The sequence below is a fragment of the Trachymyrmex cornetzi genome, unplaced genomic scaffold, assembly GCF_001594075.2.
Source record: "Trachymyrmex cornetzi isolate Tcor2-1 unplaced genomic scaffold, Tcor1.1 scaffold56, whole genome shotgun sequence".
Classification (NCBI taxonomy): Eukaryota; Metazoa; Arthropoda; class Insecta; order Hymenoptera; family Formicidae; genus Trachymyrmex; species Trachymyrmex cornetzi.
Window position 1 is genome coordinate 2,469,789 of NW_017299871.1, and position 20,760 is coordinate 2,490,548.

Here is a 20,760-nt window from a genome sequence, read left to right on the forward strand (position 1 = left end):
TAAAATGTACGAAATATTCACTTTTTAAATTTTGTGATCTCGCGGAACGATAGAGTTAAACGAATGAATTAATGAATGAATCTACATCGAAATGATTTCGAGGTCGTGGCATTCAGAAGCGATTATTACGGTAACATATGAATTTGGGGAAAATTTGTGACTGTAAAGTTTGTATATAATTATACGTGGGACAAAATATCGTGCCCACTTATACGATGCACGCCGTTGAAATCTCTGCATAATTTCTATCTAAAGGGATTACGTAAAAGCTCGCGGGAAATTTTTTCTATGGGATAACTTGACAGTTCTAATATGATTTGTAGAAAAAAGTACCTATGTATGGTATGGTTGAAAGAAACGAACTATATATATATAAACTTTTACATTGTGTTAAGAACAGTTAAGTGAGAAAAAGTTCTTATGAAACTGGCAAAACTTTCTTTTTAAGCGATTGAAATTAAACGATCTTCCATGAAGAAACTTTCATCAGTGCAAATAAAGATAATCAATCCTTATTCTTCATTTAATTCCAAATGGATTTTATGCGAACGGAATTTTAACGTGATGCTTAATTACCAAGATATTGAATGTTAGAAAAAACGTAAAAATCTAGTATCGAATTAAATCTGTGCTGAAAAAAAAAATTAATTTTGGATTGTTAAAAGTTCCTGTTCACTCATCACTATTTCATAGTTTGTCAATGACGTCAGAAGCAATAATAAAATATACAATAAAAATTCTTGTACAGAATATTAATATGGAAATATGTTTCAATAAAATAACACAATCGATGGAACCGACTTGTAAAATATAGGTACCAGAAATTATCCTTTTCATTAATTAATATATTACCATATATTTGAAATTAGTCGTGTAATAAAAAATTAGATATATTCACGGTTATAAAATCATATTTTTTGCTATATATTATTAATTTAAAAAATTATGTAATAATATATAAACATAAATATGATTTAATTTCTCCTCGAAACAAGAAGATAGTTTTCGAGGAGATTTTATAAATTTATTTTATCGATTTCAAATGTTGCGTTATTGAAAGATGTTTCTATTCAAGTATAATTTCTAAAGAATTTTTATTGTATATTTTCTTGCTTTTGATGTCACGATCTGAGATAGTAATGATGAGGAAACAGGAACCTTAAGAGATTAAGACAAAAGGTTCGTAGATTTTTAATATTTTATAATTTATGGATATTAATAAACGCGACATTGTATTACATCAAATGGACAATCAACAGATTACTCAGTAATTTTTTGCGTAATAGTATTACTTACAAATCATATTTTCTCGCGTAATATAATAGTAACTTATCGTAATGAGCTGTGATGTGATCTTGTAATACCACTAATGGCCACAGCGTATATCTAGATCGCAAAATGGGTGTAAAAAGTGCGACATTAATTAGCCACATAGCTTTTTGCGTGATCGATTAAATTAGCCCTGTCTGATAAAAGTTACCGAGGAAATTGTAAGAGATACCGCGGATAATTAACGTAAACAGGCTTTACTGAGCACTTTAGTAAATGCGCTTGCTGCAAAAACTATCTGTGATTTAATAATACTTCTTGATATAATTTATGTGTCCAACAGACACATCATTGTTTTTATATAATTAATTATGTTTTATCATATACGAATATTTCAAAATATAAGCTTGAATTTAATGACAGATTTTTGATAAACTTGAAATTAATTTTAGTTTAATGAAAATATGTATTTATAAAATTTCTGAAAAGTTCTTTGTTCTCATATTTTTAGCAAACAATTTTCGAAAAATATTGGTGCTGTATTATAAAAAATTATTAATTTTAAACCAATTTATAAATTTGGCATAGACAGTTATTTATTGAATCTGTTAAACACAAAAATTATTAATGTTATAAATATGTATAAAAAATTTAATAACAAATATCTACATGGTACAAAGTTAAATGTTAAAGTAAAAGATTATATTTTTATATAATAAAATTCACAATATTAATTTTTACATATTTTTTCACGAATTATTTCACTCAGCAGATAAAAAATATACATGATTAAACGTTTAAAATATTTTTCAAAGAGCATCTTCGTGTTCTAAGTGGTTCAGTATTATGATCGAGAATTGATTCAATCATGCCATATAAAAGAGCGTCCGACTCTTGTTTGAGACAATTAACAGGGCTGATGGGCGTCTAAAAATTCTGACGACCCGCCTCAACGTCGTAGATCGATCCCGACATTATTCCTCGAGAATGGTCGTTGGCCGTGCCGCTTCATAAATCGCTCGATTTATCGTTGCTGACTCACCGCGATCCGTTCGCGGCACATTGCTGCCCGCAAGGGGTATCCACCGACCCCACCGGGCGGCACAGGTGAGCTATGGAGAAACCAGTCCTCGAAAATTGTCGAGGATATCCTACACGATAATCACGGACGTATAAGCATCCATAATCGAGCGGCAAAGTAGCATTACGCATTCTTCGCCGATATCGAATATCACTACCTTTATTTGCTAATAAACAATTTTTGTCTATATTGTGATCATATTGAAAATCTTGTATTTTCTTTTGCAATATGCAACATTAAATTATTTTGTACTTAGAAAAAAATCTGTACAAATACCTATTTTGCCCATATAATCTACTATCAATAAATTATCAATGTTTTATATTAAATATTATGACATAAAATTTAATAGAATTAAAAAAATTTTTTAGAAATTTCAAAAATATGAAGTACATAATTAAATTATAACGAAATAAAAATAAGAGACAAATGTAAATTCTGAAAGTGTTTCAACACGTTAGAAAAATGATGTTTATTATTATATAATACGATTTGTGAATTAAAATGAAATGTAATTTTATTGCTACATTTTTAACGAATATTTTTCTATATTTCTGATTAAAAATTATATACATATAATAAAAAAATGAAAATGTGTACTTACGTCAAAATCAGCAGTGCACTTTACAAGGTCCGAAGGATGACCGGCGTACAACTTCAAAGATTGTAGTAGACCCTTTAAATAAATAGCCAGGAAATAGTAGACTATCATACGACATATAAAGTTCATCGTCTTGTTTCACGAGTTTCGTTTCTGTTCCTTCTTTTCTCTTCTTCTAATAAGGAACACTATTCCCATTAAAACATTTTTATCTCTTTTATGAGATATCAGATTTTAAAGAAATAATGAAAACACACACATGAAATAAAAATGTATAACACGGCCATTTTACTTCATCGTGTATTAAGAGGGCTCTCAGAGCAGGATTATCAAGTTGTTATATTACAGAAATAATGATACATTAGATAGCATTTTGTTATTCTTCTTTTTTAGTCGCGACGCCTATCTTTTTAATGAAGAATCGCTTAATTCGATCAAATACTTGACATATTTGAAGGACGGCATAAGTTGATGTCTTCTGTTTGGTATATATGTATATAAAAACTTTTTAAATATATGCACGATAATAAATAATAGATTGCTTTTTGAAACTTTGTATATTATCAAGATTACCACAATTTATGATTCTCGTATTTTTCAATACACACTACTGGAGAAAATCAGTGATTTATCTCCGCACTAGCAACGATTCCAGTCTTCTATTTTGGAAAAAGGAACCGGCATACTGGGACGGTGCATCGATCATTCTGAAAGTGTTCACGGGATCGATCGATCTTTCTAAATGGCCCGCAGTAACGCGCTTTACGGTGCATTTTACGGTTTTCGGTCGGTGCAAAAGCTTGTTTCTTTTTTTTCCCACCGGTCGTGTTAGTCTACTGCAGTCGTAATACTTTTTTCGTTCACGAAACAACTGCCGCGGATTTGTACAGTTGAAAAGTCGCTCAGGGTTGTATCAGCAATGTGCTACAGTTATCTACTTCATTGATAAAATATTTTGTGAAGGGAAACAATAGAGCATAATGAATCATTATGTCAGTGTTTTAACTGTCAAAGAGAGAGATGCAAATAACAACCTTTAAAATTCCGAGAAAGGCTATGCAAATTTTTTCTCATAATATTCTATACCTTTGCGGAAAATTAAACCATATTCTGAACTTGTTAACATTGTATATATTATTAAATAGTTAATATTCATAGTTTTAGCCGTAATACAAACAAGATTGTCATAACTTTGCGGATTTTCATGCAATTAAAAATGTTCTGAAAACTCAAACGTGCACGTTGTGCGTAAATAAATAACTTTTTTAAACTCAATTGAGTTCTTTATTAATGTACAATTATTTAACAGTTTTTTATTGAACACTGTTTCACATAGGCAATAAAATTTAATTATCGAAAAACGAATAACAGTTTCAAATAGTAATTATTTCACAGCAGTGCACATTTGCATGAAGAGTCGCGAAATAATAGAAAAATGTCAAACATTTGTGCATATCGTGATAACGATTTCGATTGCGATCGATTTCTCCGACTTCTGATTACCTTCCGCTGCGAACGTTCTACGCGTGATGACTGAGGTTGACTGAGGTTGACTGCGTTATAGCATGTTAGTCGTCTTGGAAGTTAAAGCCTGTTATAAAGCGTGGGAGAGAAGGGGAGAATGTCTGTTCGTAGGAGTCGTTTATATTTTCGGCGTGTGCAATATCTAAAATATTTTTTCGATATACATATACGTCAATGACCTTTCTATTCTAGATAACTTTTCTATTTACATTAATATTGTAATAAATTCAATTATCTAAATTCTTGATGTAATTTTCATATTTAATGCTAAATTTTTATTTCATCAAAAATTCTCGTTGATACTTACGAACTAATAGTAAAAGCAAATAGATAAAAAATCTAATTCAAGATGTTATTTATTTCAATACAAAATAAAAGCCACAATACTGCGTTATGTTCTTTCTTAATTTATTAAGTCAGCATCAATTATTTTACTTAGGCAAAAAGAATATGCGATCCTCAATTGGAGTTGGACAAATTTAATCCTGCGCGCGAAAGGAGTCTGTAGTGTGCGAATTGAGAGCGGAGATAACAAGAATAAGCTTAATTTTCGTCGAGTTATTAGAGCACGAGGAGAGGGGAATTGAGTTAGTTGAGGGCATATACCGCGAGGATTATTGTACGGCCTGTAAAATCTAGACTGGACCGCATGATCAAATATTTAGAAGAATTTTCCGGGCATATCAGATTAAGAAGAGAAGAGAAGAGAAAAGAAAGAGGGAGAAAGATAGAGAGAGCGAGAGGGGGAAGGGGGGAGAAAGGTAAAGAGAAAGGGTGCGTATGTGTCCTGAACATGTTTTATATATAGCAAAGTTCCTTGCAGCTGCTCACTTCAAAAAGCCCGGTCAGTGAGTCCACGGGAAAGTCTGTGAAACTTTAACAGCGTCTTAAATACTTAACTCTCGCCCGCATCGGTTCCAAACTTAGCGATGGAATTACCGTAACTCCTTCAGTTACAAATAACCCTCATATATGAGGTCTTAATATCATAATTTATTGTGATGAATGCGAACAATAAGCTGACTATATAGATTAAATATTTGTATATGAGTAAAATCGATCAAATATTCTTAATTTACTATTCGATGTTACTATACCTTCGAAAGATATAAAGAGGATGTAGTAGGAGATACCTTTATCCTTGATTTTAACTCATTATCCATTAAAATTTATTAGATGCTTTTTTGTGAATATTATATATTTGATTTTACGAATTCTACCTTTATATTGTTAGACAGCATTAGTGAATGACTTAGCAACATGGATAATATTTTAATTGTAATAATACAAAATAATGTTTTGACTTTATTGATCAATTCTTATTTTCTCTATAGTTTCTCTAAGAAGCAACAAAAAATTACACACGCACACATATGTATATAAAATAAAATTAATAATAAAATAATATGTTTACCGACTTTATTTAGAATGCAATCTATGAATTTGTTTCTATTTATATTTTTTTCTATTTATATATTTTAATTTCTTATTCTTGTTAGTTAAGCATGTTATTGTTGTTTTATTAATATTTTGTTTTTATTGGATTGTTAATATTGATGCTTAATTATATTCTTATTGGAAATTTGATTAGTTTTAATCGAAATAAATCGTAATTGGCAATATGAATTGAGAAAATAGGTCGCGACTAAATCTGTGGAAAATTTGCATGTTGCTAAAGTATTCAATTATTGATAAATAAATGCGGCCATTCTCTTTAATAAAATGAAAATTTATGCTGAGTAAGAGAACGATGATAACGAATGCGTTAATTTCGGCGCTAAGTAAAATATTCGCATGGAAGAGTACATTTTAATGTTACACATACAATTGATTGCAACTGTAAATGTCAGTTTGTAATATTCCTCGTGGTTAGTATGAGAAATGCACTCACGATGCGCGAATTAACCGAAATTATGATTTACGTACGTGTATTTTGGATTGTATTATGTTAAACAATACTGATTGCTACTTAAGCGTTAAATGATTAAGCTAATACGTAGGAAACGTTTATTCAAATGACAATAATTCAGTCCGCTGAATCAAGATAAACATATTTTCAAAGCTATTCACATTACGTTAATAATGTCAGTCTGTAACTAATAAATGAATTTGATAAATCAATTTTAATTCGTAGCTTTTATTAATTTAAAGTATTTATTTAGCGAATCAATCAATTTTTGATATATCAGAGTCAAGTTTTCGTGTTTATAAAGTTAGCACGGCATTTTATTAATTTTCAAAAAATAATTAATATTCCGGTAGCACTTTCCATTGTTCTACTGTTCTTTTAAAAATAAATTTTCACTAAATGTTCTACACTTTTAATATAAAAAAATAAAATTGCCGTGCCTAACTTCACGTTCCAGCACGGCATGACTTCCTACTAAAAAAAGTACTAGATGCCATCGAATATTACGGTACCTGTCAAGTGTTTCCGTTTCTTTTAAGTTAGATTGATTATTATATGACATTTCAGGACAAAATTCCAACAATTAATAATTTTGACACAAGTTGACAACATTTGACAGATGTAATATTTGATGGCATCCGCGGTATGTATTTTAGAGGAAATTATGCTGGAACATGAAGGTAGCACGGCATATTTTATTTTTAATTTTTTGATATTAAAAATGCAGAATATTTTGTTATTTTTGAAAGAACAATAGAACAATGAAAAGTGCTACCCGAATAATCATTATTTGTTGAAAATTAATAAAATGCCGTGCTAACTTTATAGACACCAAGTTATGTTCTTTTAAGTAAGTATTTCTATATATGAATAAGTCAATTAAAAATATGATATACATTAAAAAATAAAATGTTAAATTTAACTTAAAGACATACAGTGGGCTTTCTGAGACATATACAAATGTTAATTTTAACATTTTGTGTTAATTTTAACATTTTTGCATGTCTCAGAAAATCCCGTATAATACGTTTAAATTAAAATTAACATTTTATGTTTAACAATGTACAAATATCTTGTTATATTAACCATGAAGAACATTATAATTTTTTCTGAAAGAAAAAAAAAGAAATAATTAAAAGGATTAAAAGAAACTTCAAGTTATTCATGTTGATACTCATGAGCGTGGGTGAAATTAGTTTCACAAGTCAGATTATTATGAAGCCATATTTAAAGGATTTGTTCACGGATAGCACAAATTCTATTAATAATTAATAATCGCGGATAATGAAAAGGAGAGAAAAGGAAAACAAGCCGTCTAGTTAATTATTTATATTATTTGCCATAATATATTTCCCAGTATGATTCCAAACACGGGATCCTATATACTTGATCCTCTTAAATACATTTTACAGGTAAACTAATACTGGCTTTTAGTGCATCTGTATTGTTCTGATAGCATTGCGGGAGAATAAAGCTCATACCATTTCGCATCTACATTTTTCTCTTTCAAACCTCTGTTCCCGTCGTTTCCGAATCTGAGAATGCAACGAGGCATCAGTTCGACACGCGCATTTTTGACATGATATGACGTCTGTCCATTAAATCTCACCAGTCGAATATCTCTTCGTCACGTTTCGTTTACTAAATCCGAGTGATTTAATCCGCGAATTTTGTCAGCGTCACTGGATTAATCTCGGATTTTACATTTAGGATGCCAGATGAGGCTGAAAGAGAGGATCGGATAGACGGCTTTTATGTAAAACGCATTGAGTGCTTCTACGTCAAACATAATAAAAGGCATTTAATTCTTTTTGAATAAAAATCATGCGATTTGTTGATTCAAAAAGTGATACAAATTTAATGATATTCGTGTGCACATTATATTATGCATGTATAAAATAATTATGATATTGAATATTAGTAAGGTAAAGCCTTTTGCAATTATACATATATATATATATTACAATTGAATTCAAAATTAATACTAATTCTAAAAAATTAATGTAGGTAATACAGATCAGTATAGTCTAAGTTTTTATGCAACGTTGGCCATAAAGATAGAGCTCTCAATTTATTATATTTTTTTGGAAAAGGCAGTATATATATATATATATATAATATATATAATAGTTTAACAAAATATTAAAATTATTATAAAAATATATGTATATTATTTTTCAGTGAAACTGTTTCTTGATTATTTTTTGTTAGATATAGTTTATATTAATTTGTAGGAGTACTTTACTCCTCTACAGCCAAGGTTGTAGATTCCATTAAATTCTGTACATTTATACGTATATATATTCACGGGAAATTCTAAATTTTAACTTTTTTTGCATTTTTTAATCTTTATTTGGGTGTTACCAGCATATAAACATAGTAACGTATTTTTCTAATTTAATTTAAATAGAATAAAGGCAACTAAATACTGTAGCATAACTACCATGTATAGAGTAATAAAGATAAATAAGAAATTCTTGTCTGGAGAGACATTGCTATTAAAATATTAAGAATAATCATATTTAACAGAACGATTAATTAATGAGATTAATTAAATGGGATTAATGAGTTAATCCGTCTATCAGAATAATCGAGTAACCGGTACGATTGAAATTAACAATTAATTTTGATGAGAATTTTTTTGATGAATTTCTTGGATGGAAACTTAAATAGATATGAAATCTGAGAGATTTCGCATTAAATATCCAAGAATTTTCTATTAGTATACACGTTATCTGATAGTTTAGCTATAATGAATGAAGCAAAAGTATATTAAGAGAAAGTTGTAGTGAATACCAATGTATGGCCGGACATATTGAGCGGTTAAACTAACGCGACTAGATAGACGCGGGTATCGTCGCATGTTAATGAACGCGTATTCGTCAATGTCCTAATAGAACACGAGCAAATGTAAGATTCGATTTCAATCGACGATTCATGACTACCAAAAACGGAAACATTAACATTGTCATTATGATTGTATCCCATTAGGAACTATCAAATTCATTTTGCCTTATTGACGGCGTCGTTTAAATGTTATTCAGGTTTCTATTTGAAAGTGTATTTATTAGTGTTGGAAAGTCAATCTAATTTAAAATGAAGTCAATTACTTCTTTAAATATATAATACCATTTATTTTGGATATTCTCGATTCGTTAAATAAAATTCTCTTGAAGTGATAAATGTAAGTACTATTTTAAAATATAATTTCAGATAAATAAGAATAATTAAATAATGAAATAAAATGGCATTGTATTTGTCTTCTTAATACATATCTTGTTTCTTCAATTATTAACGATGTAAATATAACAAGAGATGAAGAAATTATTTTTCCAATAATAATAATAATAATAATAGCATAGCTAAGAACGAAATTGTTTAAATCAAAGCTTCTACGTGTATTGAAATATCATTTTATTAAAAAAAAATCACAACGCGCACGCGCTCTAATTTTTTTATCTCGTCGATTAATAGTCGTTATTTTATTCCCACAACCACAGTGTAACCTCATATGTTTCAACATTACACGATAAATTCTAATCTACGATAACCAGGCGTGTCTGGCACGCGCGTTACCGACTTCATTACACTGTAAACATTTGTTCCGCATCACGTATTAATTAGACGTAGCTCCCTTGACGTTTTATGTACACCCGCAAATTACGATGCTAAGGAAGTTTTCCAAATAAGCGTATTTTGCGCGTGATATATCAAAAGCGCATTTCCCACTAAGAATTTTACGACGTCGACCATCTGTGCGCCCCTTTTTTAGCGACGAGATCAGTAATACCTTCTTTTACATCGATATATATTTATATCAGATGATTTATAATACAAAGATTGGATATCCGCACGCCAGATGTCGATTAATGTAAAGTATTACACTATAGATATCACGCATAAATTATAAAATACAATTCGAAAATAATCAAACAGAATTTTACAATTTTGAAAAGCTCTACCATGGACAGTTTAATTGCAAAGATGCGTGATATTTATATATAATAGATATGTTTACGATAATTTTTTCTGAAATACATCCCGGAAATATTATCATAATCTAGTATTACGAACTTCTATTTAACTGTCACGTAATTCGTGAAAATTTGTAATATCGAATTTTATTTTAAAATCGACCAAATTGGTTAAGTAACATTATCCATAGTCGTTACGTTAAAGTATCATAAAACATTAATTTAATATTGTTGTTTAGTACAGGAGTGGCCAACTTGCGGCACGCAAAAGCATTTTCAGTGACACGCCTAAAAAAAACACGCGTTGCCAGAGAAAAATATTAAAAACCAAAAGTAACATAGCGTAGTAAAATGGTAACCGTACTCCATTAAAATCTATTTTTACACTTGCGCTATTTGGTGTTCGTTTTGTTCATTTTTGTATTAAATAAAAATATTTGGCCATCCCTTGGTTTAACCCTCAAACGCCTTTTTGGTATAGCGTATCCAACACATTTTTCCAATTCTTTTTTTTTCTTTTACTCTCATATAACTTTTTTGTTAATAAAGATATATACATTCGCTTAATGTCATTATGTTCCTAAGTTCCGAAATACAATAGGTGTAGCAAGCTTTAAACCGTAAGATATTGCCAATTAAAATCGAAGAAACGTGAGGAAAATAATCGATCATCATTGGTTGATTTCTTATGGTTTAAAGCTTACTACACTATTATGTTTGGGATTTAACATTGGCATTTTGATTTAAAAAAATGTTCACAATATAGGTATTTATTTTTACGAAAGTCATAAATGAAATTTAATTGAGTTGAATATGTCATATTTTTAAATGTATTGTTCTCGTAGTGTGGCGTTTAACAGTTGATACTTTGCGTAAATTTTCAAGTATATCTATGTCGAACGCAGCGCAATTTTTTTCTTATATTTTTAAAAGCATTCGTTATCTTAGGTATTTTTTTAAACAACATTTAACGTTATGTTACCGAGCCATGCGGTCCGAAATTATTATACGCTGCGTTTGGTGCTAATTACAAACAGGACGAGCGTTTGCCGTTGATGCTGTTACGCGGTTGCGGTTCGTATTCGTAGCGTCGCACGATAACAAGTGCACGAAAATCGTTTCAAAGCATGAGTAGGCAAAAGACAATAGCAGCAACGGTCGTCGATCCTATCTTAACCTCGTTCTGTAAGCATATAAAGGCGGTCAGAACTTTAGCGGAGACAAAATTGGTGGTGTCGTGCGATGTCACGAGTCCCGCGGGTTTCACGACCGGTATCCAATTGTCCGAATGTACGCTACGATTACATGACGCGGGCAGGTACAATACCAGCCTTGCCACCACCTTGGTGCGCATATTGCGTTTGACAATATCGCTTATTATTGGCCGCGAGCGCATAATAAGCTTCTGAGCAAACTGTCCGCTTTACTTTCCGACAGAGAGATGTAAGAGCCCATGTGTGGTGCGAGGAACCGCATTGTGGAGCCGGGATGGGTTATACGGTTATCGATCCTCTCTCCATATTATGTGCATTCGATTACAGGGAGAAGCAACGCGGCGCGGACGAGCAGATTGTAATCGAGTTCGTGACAATTTCCCGCTAATATTTTGCATGCTAATCTTTTTGTTTTGCTATCCCGCGTTTCGCGGTGATTGATTTATATTACGCGCATGAAGATTTATGCTGGGGTTTGTTTGAACTACGTCTGCACATGTAGATTTCACACAGCTTTCGCAATGTGTGCATATCGTGCGTTATGATTAATTTATGTATGTACAGTTAATTACAGAGTAAACGTGATTAAACTTAAAAAAACAAATTATTTTTAAATAAGCTCGAACACGAAGCGTATTACTCCCTTACTTTAGAAGGGAGGACACAATTTGAAAAACGTGATTTTCGAGTTATTGCCACATATAAATGAGTTTTTTTAGGTAAACATTACTCTGTCAATCATCAACAGTAAACTAACTTAAATTCATAAAACAAATCGTCAAAATCATCGCAATTAAAAAAAGATGGATTTAAAAACAAGTTGTCAAAATTGTCACAGTTTGTGAAAGTTTTTAAGGGTTGTAAAACGAAAATGACAAATATGACATTTGATCATGTTTAGAATACATTCTTTTTGTCGAGTTGATTAGTTAATAATTTTGTCGTATTGAAAAATACTTTTTCCCCTTTTCATGTTTTTCTTTAGTTGTATATCACTTTTGAAATAAAGAGGTAAATTATGTTGAATTCAAGTTCGTAAAAGAAATTGGTTCAAATTTGATGCAATAATGCTTATCCTGTGTCTATATGTGTTAATGCGTCCATAGATATATGTAGTGAGAAAGTAATTAAATCTCTTCGAGGGCACTTAATCGATATTTCTGCAGTCATGAATTTCTTATTGTCTTTCCTATAATAAGTTAATGTGTCTCAGCTTGAAAATAGATAGCCCTCGACCGTAATTAGGCAATTAGATGGTAATTAGCGCGTGGCGCTAATCGTAATTGCGCCCGCATTCTGCTCTATTTCCAGACTCCTCCAGTCGTACGAACGGTAAGGCACATACGTACTTTCCAAGAGCAACGGCTAATAACAGGTAAACGCTTTCTACAAGTATACCGGGTGTTCCGTTAAATGCCGAAAGTTACTTGACGACAGACGCAAATTTTGACGTGTAACTTCAGCTTGTTCCCCCGTGATCCTTGATCCGAGTAATCAAACTTCGATACGTTTTACTCGCGTTGGACTTTATCATCATATACACTCCAGCTGTTGGAGTTTGAGAAAGTAAATAAACCCTAGCACGAAATAATGTTTCCCCTCCACAAGTGGCGACACGTTTCGTAGGATACACAGCCGAAATTCACTGAAAATACAAAGCAAACGTCGCGTGTTATTACGAAAATAATTTGCTACGTGTGATCTTACATAAAGGAATCCTTACTCACTTAACGAATGATTCATGAATGATTCACTGAATTGATAACAAGTTGATAATACAATTTAATATCGACGTCAATTAGATTAGAACTTGATCAATTTAACCTTTATTGAGATCCAATAATCTTAGATCCTAGCAATTTACCAGCTCGCGTAAAGATACAAGATAAAGCTGGTCTCGTCGCTATGCGTGCTCTTAGCACCGAACACTATCGGTGTCTCCTGATGATATTCGACGTCTACTTGACGATCGTTTCTCACTGGGAGAATCCTTCCTAATCCTAAAATACCGCGATTCTTTCTATTCATTGGCAACTTTAATGTTGATTCAGACTCCGTTGCTCATTTTGTTAAAATAATGAAAATAATATCTGTTAACCTCCGAGGAATTAAGGTAACAAAAACGTCGAGGGAGTATAAACGGGAATGATTAATCTCTATTACGCGCTGCTCCGGACTTTCTCAAGGCAGCGTCTTCGTTATTCGTCGATAAGAAAGGAACAATGAGAAGCCTGAGAAACAATTGTCCCCTTCTGTTGGGGGAGAGGGTAAAAAAGGAGTATCCGAGGCGAGCTTCGGTAGCATCGATTCTAATTAACGAGACCGTATAGCGTGGTGGCACACAAAAGCCGAAAGAGGAGGAAATGAAGAATCGTTCGCTGCCAATTCGTCTTACGTATCGAGAATTGCAGATAAAGTTTACTCTTTCTTGCTGTATTCAGCATTTCCGTTTCTTAACTCTTCTACTTCCATTCTCCGTTTGTTTCTTTTGTTCTCTTTTTAGGCATTAGGGGATTAGATGGGAATAAGCGATAATACTTAAAGGAATTGATTTTCATTCATTGATAAAATAGCTTATGTTACTGATACCATTTATTATGCAATCAATTACTAAAGTAAAATTAAGGAAAACGTAAGTTTCCTATACTTCGTAAAGTTTAATTGTTAAAATTTATTAATTATTAATATCAATTTACTAATTATTTATAAATTTATCACTTTATTATTACGTTATATTTTAATATTTTTGTGTTTATAGAATCATTTAAAATATTGGGTCACAAAACAAACGTTCATTGCGTTACTTTATTTGTATCATGTTGTATTTAAAAAAAAATGGGACAATTATGCTATTCGATAGATTAAAGTTCTAATTTTATAAGAATCTGTTTTTTAATTTGCGATGATTTTTAATAGAGCAATCAAATCAAAATGTTCCTTTTATTTAATTTGCAATAACTCAGTAACAAAAAAATCTTAAGAACATTTAAAAAAAATGATTTTATAGAAAAAATTTTAAGCTTTCACATTAAAAAGTCATAAATTTTCGTAGGTTTCTTTTTGGGCATGTAATCTGTCATATTCAAGTTTCGGAATTTTTTAATTTTTTGTTCTCGTGTCCAAGATATCCAAGATAATTAAAAATATTTTTACTGCTCAAGTTATAATCCAAACTAAAAGCTACTAAACACTTGTCGTTCTCTTTCTCGACTATTAACTCGTTTGCATTCAAGATTACTTTCACGGCATCGCGATAATAACGAACGGGGATCAAATGACGCAGATTGATTGATATTCATAATGAGTTACCGTGAAAGGGTGAGCCCAAGGGACCCGATTTTTTCATCATGCGCAATAACGGACGCCGATCAAACCAGTCATGCGATCGATCGACCTGTCACGCTTTCATGGACGTCGTCGGACGTCGGCCGTTTAACGGTGGAATTATGGCGTTTGGTATTACTATGGCTGTTATTGCGCCTTGGACACATAGTATACACGTAGTAGTATATGCGCTAGTTTTTTTCAACTGCTTGCAGCAAGTGTTTAGAACGTTCCGAGTTCAGGATGAACTATCTCGCTTATTTACGACGACATTGAAACATTAAAGTTGAGGAGGAACATATACATGAAGAAATGCTAGCAAAAATCGGATAGAAAAGATAGTTTTTACAATTGTAGTAACATATCTATTGCAATATGTAGTTTGTAATTAATTTCATAATTAATGCAAAATATTGCTTCATAATTAATAATTTTAATTTTAATAAAACCGTTTTTACGAAAAAGTTGTGCCTGCACGCGCTAGCTTTATTTAAATTTTACAGATTAATTTAGACTTTTAGACACATTAAAACATTATTGTTATATAAATGCTATTTAATTATTCGAAATTTATATTAAATATTCTCAAGAAAGTGAAATTTAGTTCACAGAAAGTGTTATATAATTATTGATTAATTCAATTGAAAAAAAAAAAATTTATGATATTAAGAACTGTGGCAGATTCTTCTATAATTTAAATTATATCATTATATATGTGTTTTTATGACAGAAAATTCGATAATAAATGTCAATGTGTTCAACTTCGTTGAACACTTTAACACTTGGCCCCTTGGGCTCTAGGAATCTGATGGTTTCGCAATATTTATCGTGGCCGACAGATACGCGCACTCGGGGTACGAATAATACAGAACCGCCACAAGGCACCCCAGGTGACAAAGTTATCGTCGTTCTGTAAGTGGCGCGAACTGCACCTTCGTTGCGTTATGAATGCTCGCAATTCTCCGTCCTAGATACTCGGAAGATACTCGGTGATTTGTGCGTTTCCTCCCGTTACGCTTTTATTCCCTTTGGGAAGTCTCGAATCGCATTCATAACTGCCCGGGAAATCGTCGGATCTGAAAACTCGTAAGTCAATCACATTCGTCCGTCTTTGGAGTCGTTCGTCGTCGAATGCGACATTCTAGACGCGGAAAATCTTTTGCATTTGTCAAAATTCTGCGTTTGGCATTCTTTGATATTCGCGTGAAAAATTACAATACTTACTACTTGCTGATTTATTTCAAGATAAATCAAACGAAACCGAATCGTTATAGTTACTGTTTTGATATCACTTTTATTTATGAAAAAGACGTAGATTGAATAGTTGTATTTTTATATTTTTTATTAACCTGGGAATATTTTTATATCCCACCGGCAATAAAATGTGAATTGTTGTAAAATATTGTTTTGCATAGATATTGTTCACATATTTTATTTTTTTTTTATAACTTCTTTTCAAACCATCAAATATACAATAAAACGCAAAGCAAAATACGACAAATAGTCTTGTTTGACTCCAAGATTAAATTCCATACAAGAAATGTGCCTATAAAAGCCTTCTCGATTGTCATTGCGTAAATTCATATGTATAAAAAAGGATGTACAATTTGCAAATAATTACAAAACTCCCGAATTAATGACAACATTCATGCGCGAAGAATATTAAATTTTTTTAAATTGATATTGATATTTGTTTAATATTATTTATTAAAACTAAAAAAAATACTTCTTAAACGATTTGTGACAAAAATCCAATTTTGTTTTGTCAAAACAGCCGCTACACACACAGCTGCTGTAAATATGAAGACTCTTAATTAGCCAAAATTTCGAGAAGCTTTTCAAAGAACCTAGCCTTGTACGTTAATCGAGACTTTCCTCGGACTTTCCAAGTTATGCCTGAGATATTTAAGTTGATGCATTTGGGCTCTTCTTTTGGTTAAAAGTACAAGCCACTTCTCTTGCTTTTCCTCGTGCTCTTTTCGTGCGACCTTCCAAGATAGATGTGTCCAAGAGTGCACGGTATAAGATCCGCTCTAGGAAGTCCCGCTGGCTTTCATATTAAACCCCGATTTTACGTGAGCGTAATCATAAAGATAAAGATGCGTAAACCGTATAAAATAGCTCCTATAAAGGCTCTTTGCCATTCGACCACCCTCGAGGCAGTGAGGACAACCCCTTTCTGTGAGAACCAGAACTGCGATCGTTAAATTGATCCTCCTTTCAACGCGAACGACATTTTATTCGACACATAACTCCCGACAAGAGGCCGGGTCCCCCATCGTTGCGATAGCGATTACTGCTGTCGTTGAATATGTACGCCGTTCGTATTACTGTCGCTATGTAATTGCCAGCCGAGCAAAACGATACTGCGCGAATGGTGAAATAGTTTCCGATTATATGCGTACCCGCCCACTGGTCCGGCTATTTTATTCATAATTTTGTTCCTGCGGGATTTACATTACGGAATATTCGCCCGCGGTCGGTCGGTCTCACTGACGCGAGTTTCCACGATTCTCTAAGCCCTGTGGAATATGACGCTGTGTTTCTAATTTAATATCTTAAGTGCTGTGAAGGCCGTCGGAGCTCTGATAGTCACGCAAATATTGTACATAACTTAGAAGTTTACAGTGCGCGCGTGTATATATATATATATATATATATATATATATATATATATCTGTATGTGCATTCTAGTTCGTATATATGAAAAATGAAATACTAGTATATTAATAAAAAGTTGCATAATATACGATTATATCGAGCAAGATAATATTCATAATAAGAAAGTTGTTCTTGCTAGAATAGTTATTTAACTTCCGTTAGTTTCTCGAATGAATAAAGATAAGAAATGTAAAAGTGGAGTGGCAGATCGAGGAATCACCGTTATTTCTTTAGGTAGTAAAAGTAATCTCTCAATTATATGAAAAAGTGTCTGATAAGCGAGATAGATAAGAAAAATCAAAACAGATTATACTAATTTTACCGTCATTATTATTCGTAACTTAAAATCTGTAGTAATCTGTGATAATTAGTGTCATTTTTGCAAAGAAATAGTTATGCGCAAGTTTTATTTAATGTTTGTAAATCGATTAATTTATATACTTTAAGACATTTTTTAATATAAATACTATTTAATCATTAATTATTCATAATTTATATTAAATATTCTCAATGAAACAAAGTTTAATTTACAGAAAATGTTAATTATTGACTGATTCAAGAGTCCATCATTACCTTACGATATTCTACTTAAAAAAAGATATTGATTTATAATTTACTTACGATATTAGATTAAAGTAGATGTTAGTTTGCAAATGTGTGTTATATATCTTTTTGATTGAAGTCAAAGGATAGTGAAATGGAAGGTAATCAGGTACGTCATTAGAAGGTCGATATCCGACATTAATTTTAAAAATACGTGAGCTAAAGTGACTGGGATCGTTCGTTTGAATGATTCATAGTTTTACTTAAACATCCGTTTAATTATTCCTCCCAATTTTTAATCGGTTTATTAACAGTTAGAGAACTTGTGTGCATGCAGCTTGTCATCAGGTTCAGATTAGTCCTAGAGTGATTCTAGGTAGGTTCATTATCTCGAGATTAACTCGATACGCGAGGTCTATTCTCTTATTAAAGCAACGTGCATTCAATAACGGGGCGTTCCGCAGAAACGCCCCGTTAATTAATAAATTATTATTATAAATGATTAATTTGACATTTGATGGAATTAATTATCATATATAGGTATATCATTTGAATTCATCACCTCCGTACACTACAAATAGAAAACCATAATACATAATAACAATAAATAAATAAAAAAATGTAACGTCTAATTTGCGTCAGTATCGTTACACTTCTGAAAATATAGATATGACATTTATATAATTTTCACCGTCGATACAAACACCAATATCAATACGGTGAGAATTATATGCATAAGCATCGCATGATGTTAAACCCACGTTCATATTTTTTAGAGTAATAGGTATATTAAGCTTAATGTTTTTGATAAGAGATAATGTAATTAATGTGCGAAAAATCGGTAACTATCGTAATGGTCTTGGAATATTCGAAAATCGAGGTATACAGAATGCGTTATAATGGGCCATTCTACTATCTCGATGCAATATACATTAACAAAGCTGATCTCTCCTCCGGTGAGATTGATATGGCAAGTCGGTGTTTCCAAATTAGCTGCGTATTTGGCACTAGAGTGACGTTGACTAGCGGGTTCCCAGAATAATCTATGATCTTATGTACGTGTCAATCTATTATCTTATGTACGATAGTAATTGTTACGGAGTACCGGAACTTTCCATCATGAACAAATATATCTTATAATTTAATATTTTCCCGGGCCGTGACGCGCTTTATTTCTTAATTCTTCAATAAGTTTGTAAATAAAAATTGCACTCTGCATTCAGCTGGCAGGTGAAAACTTTGCGTTTCCGATACTTTGATACTTTTCCATTAACCCAGATTTGGTTATAAGGGGTATAAGAGGTAAGAACATTATATAACAATTGACGAACACTGCTCATCTCTACTTCACAAGAGAAGATTGCCAAGTATTTATCTTAAGAAGATGGAGCGGGATTCTCGTTTAGTGCAATAAATAGTTTCAAAAGAGATCTTCGCTTGCAATCTTCCATTTATCGAGAAAAAGATATTGCGAAAAGGAGTCTATATGTCTCATAGTATTTCTGGATGCTTTGTTAGTTATATGTTTATTTCGTTCTAAAGAAAAAGTTTGATGAGCCTTTTTTTCACAGTTGTATATGAATTAAAAAATATAATTTTTATGATGCATTTTTGTTGTCAGATTCTTAAACTGATGATTATTTATAAATTACTAACAAAAATTAAAATGCTGACAAGTATTCGTGCATTTCGTTATATTTATGTTACACTTTCAAATGTGAAGTTATATTAATGTGATCATTAATTAATATATTAATATTTTAATGCGATCGTTAATTAATATATTAATATTTAATATTTGGCATAATGCTCACATCGTGACACGATGGAGTAAAGAAAAAATATGATAATTTAGTATCATTTTCTTAATAGTTACATATAAATTAAAAATATATAATTATTGTTCTTATGCATTTTTGCTATTAGATATAAAATTAATTATTTACCAAATTACATTGCAAAAAAGAAAAAACTGAAAAACTTACAATTTAATAAATTTATATTTATTATATTTATGTTACACTTTAAAATGTGAAATACTTAATATATTAATGCGATTAATAGGTATTTATAGAATTTGATATAATAAAAACGCTCACATCTTACACGACAGAGACGAAAAGCTATAATCTAATAATCTCATCATTGATACAATGTTAAATTATTTTTTATTTGCTTTTTCTATTATTCCCGCTTTTGGAAGATAAATGATGCGCGCAATAGACAACAATAGATAGTAAAATTTATACGAATGTGGTTTACCACAAATGTTGTCGATGATGTAAATTGCAGCTGTAGTTTCGTTGACAGTCCGGAAATTTTGGTGACGTACTCAGTGTATATACCGCTATACGTATATAATGTTATACGAAAGTGAAACTCGGTCGTACCGTGGTACTCTTGTTCTAATCTTCTAATTGCGTTTCCTAACATACGTTAGTGGGAGTTCGGTGCGATTTACTTTATCAGTATTGTAATGAATTCCGAGGGAGGCAGAAATGTATACATATATATTCGGAAAATGCATTATGATTTCAGTTTTCAATCCGCTGAAGGCGGACGGGCTTAACCGGATTCATCAGCGAAAGCTGATGTGCGTTCATCGGATAATTCCGAAATTAATTTATGGCGAAATAAACTCTCTCAAATTTTTAAGCTCG

General features: G+C 31.6%; 1 protein-coding gene across 2 annotated transcripts in view; it reads right to left on the reverse strand.

Annotated features, from left to right (window-relative positions):
• Nucleotides 1-20,760, reverse strand: part of Mp (collagen XV/XVIII-type protein multiplexin) — a 300,206-nt gene that overhangs the window by 50,273 nt on the left and 229,173 nt on the right. Inside the window, exon 5 of one of the 2 annotated variants that reach the window (XM_018515009.1) lies at nucleotides 2,955-3,026. The exons of the other annotated variant lie outside the window; for it this stretch is intronic. Coding sequence (XP_018370511.1) covers nucleotides 2,955-3,026 — 72 coding nt within the window. The remainder of the gene's footprint in view (nucleotides 1-2,954; nucleotides 3,027-20,760) is intronic. 2 annotated transcript variants of the gene reach the window in all.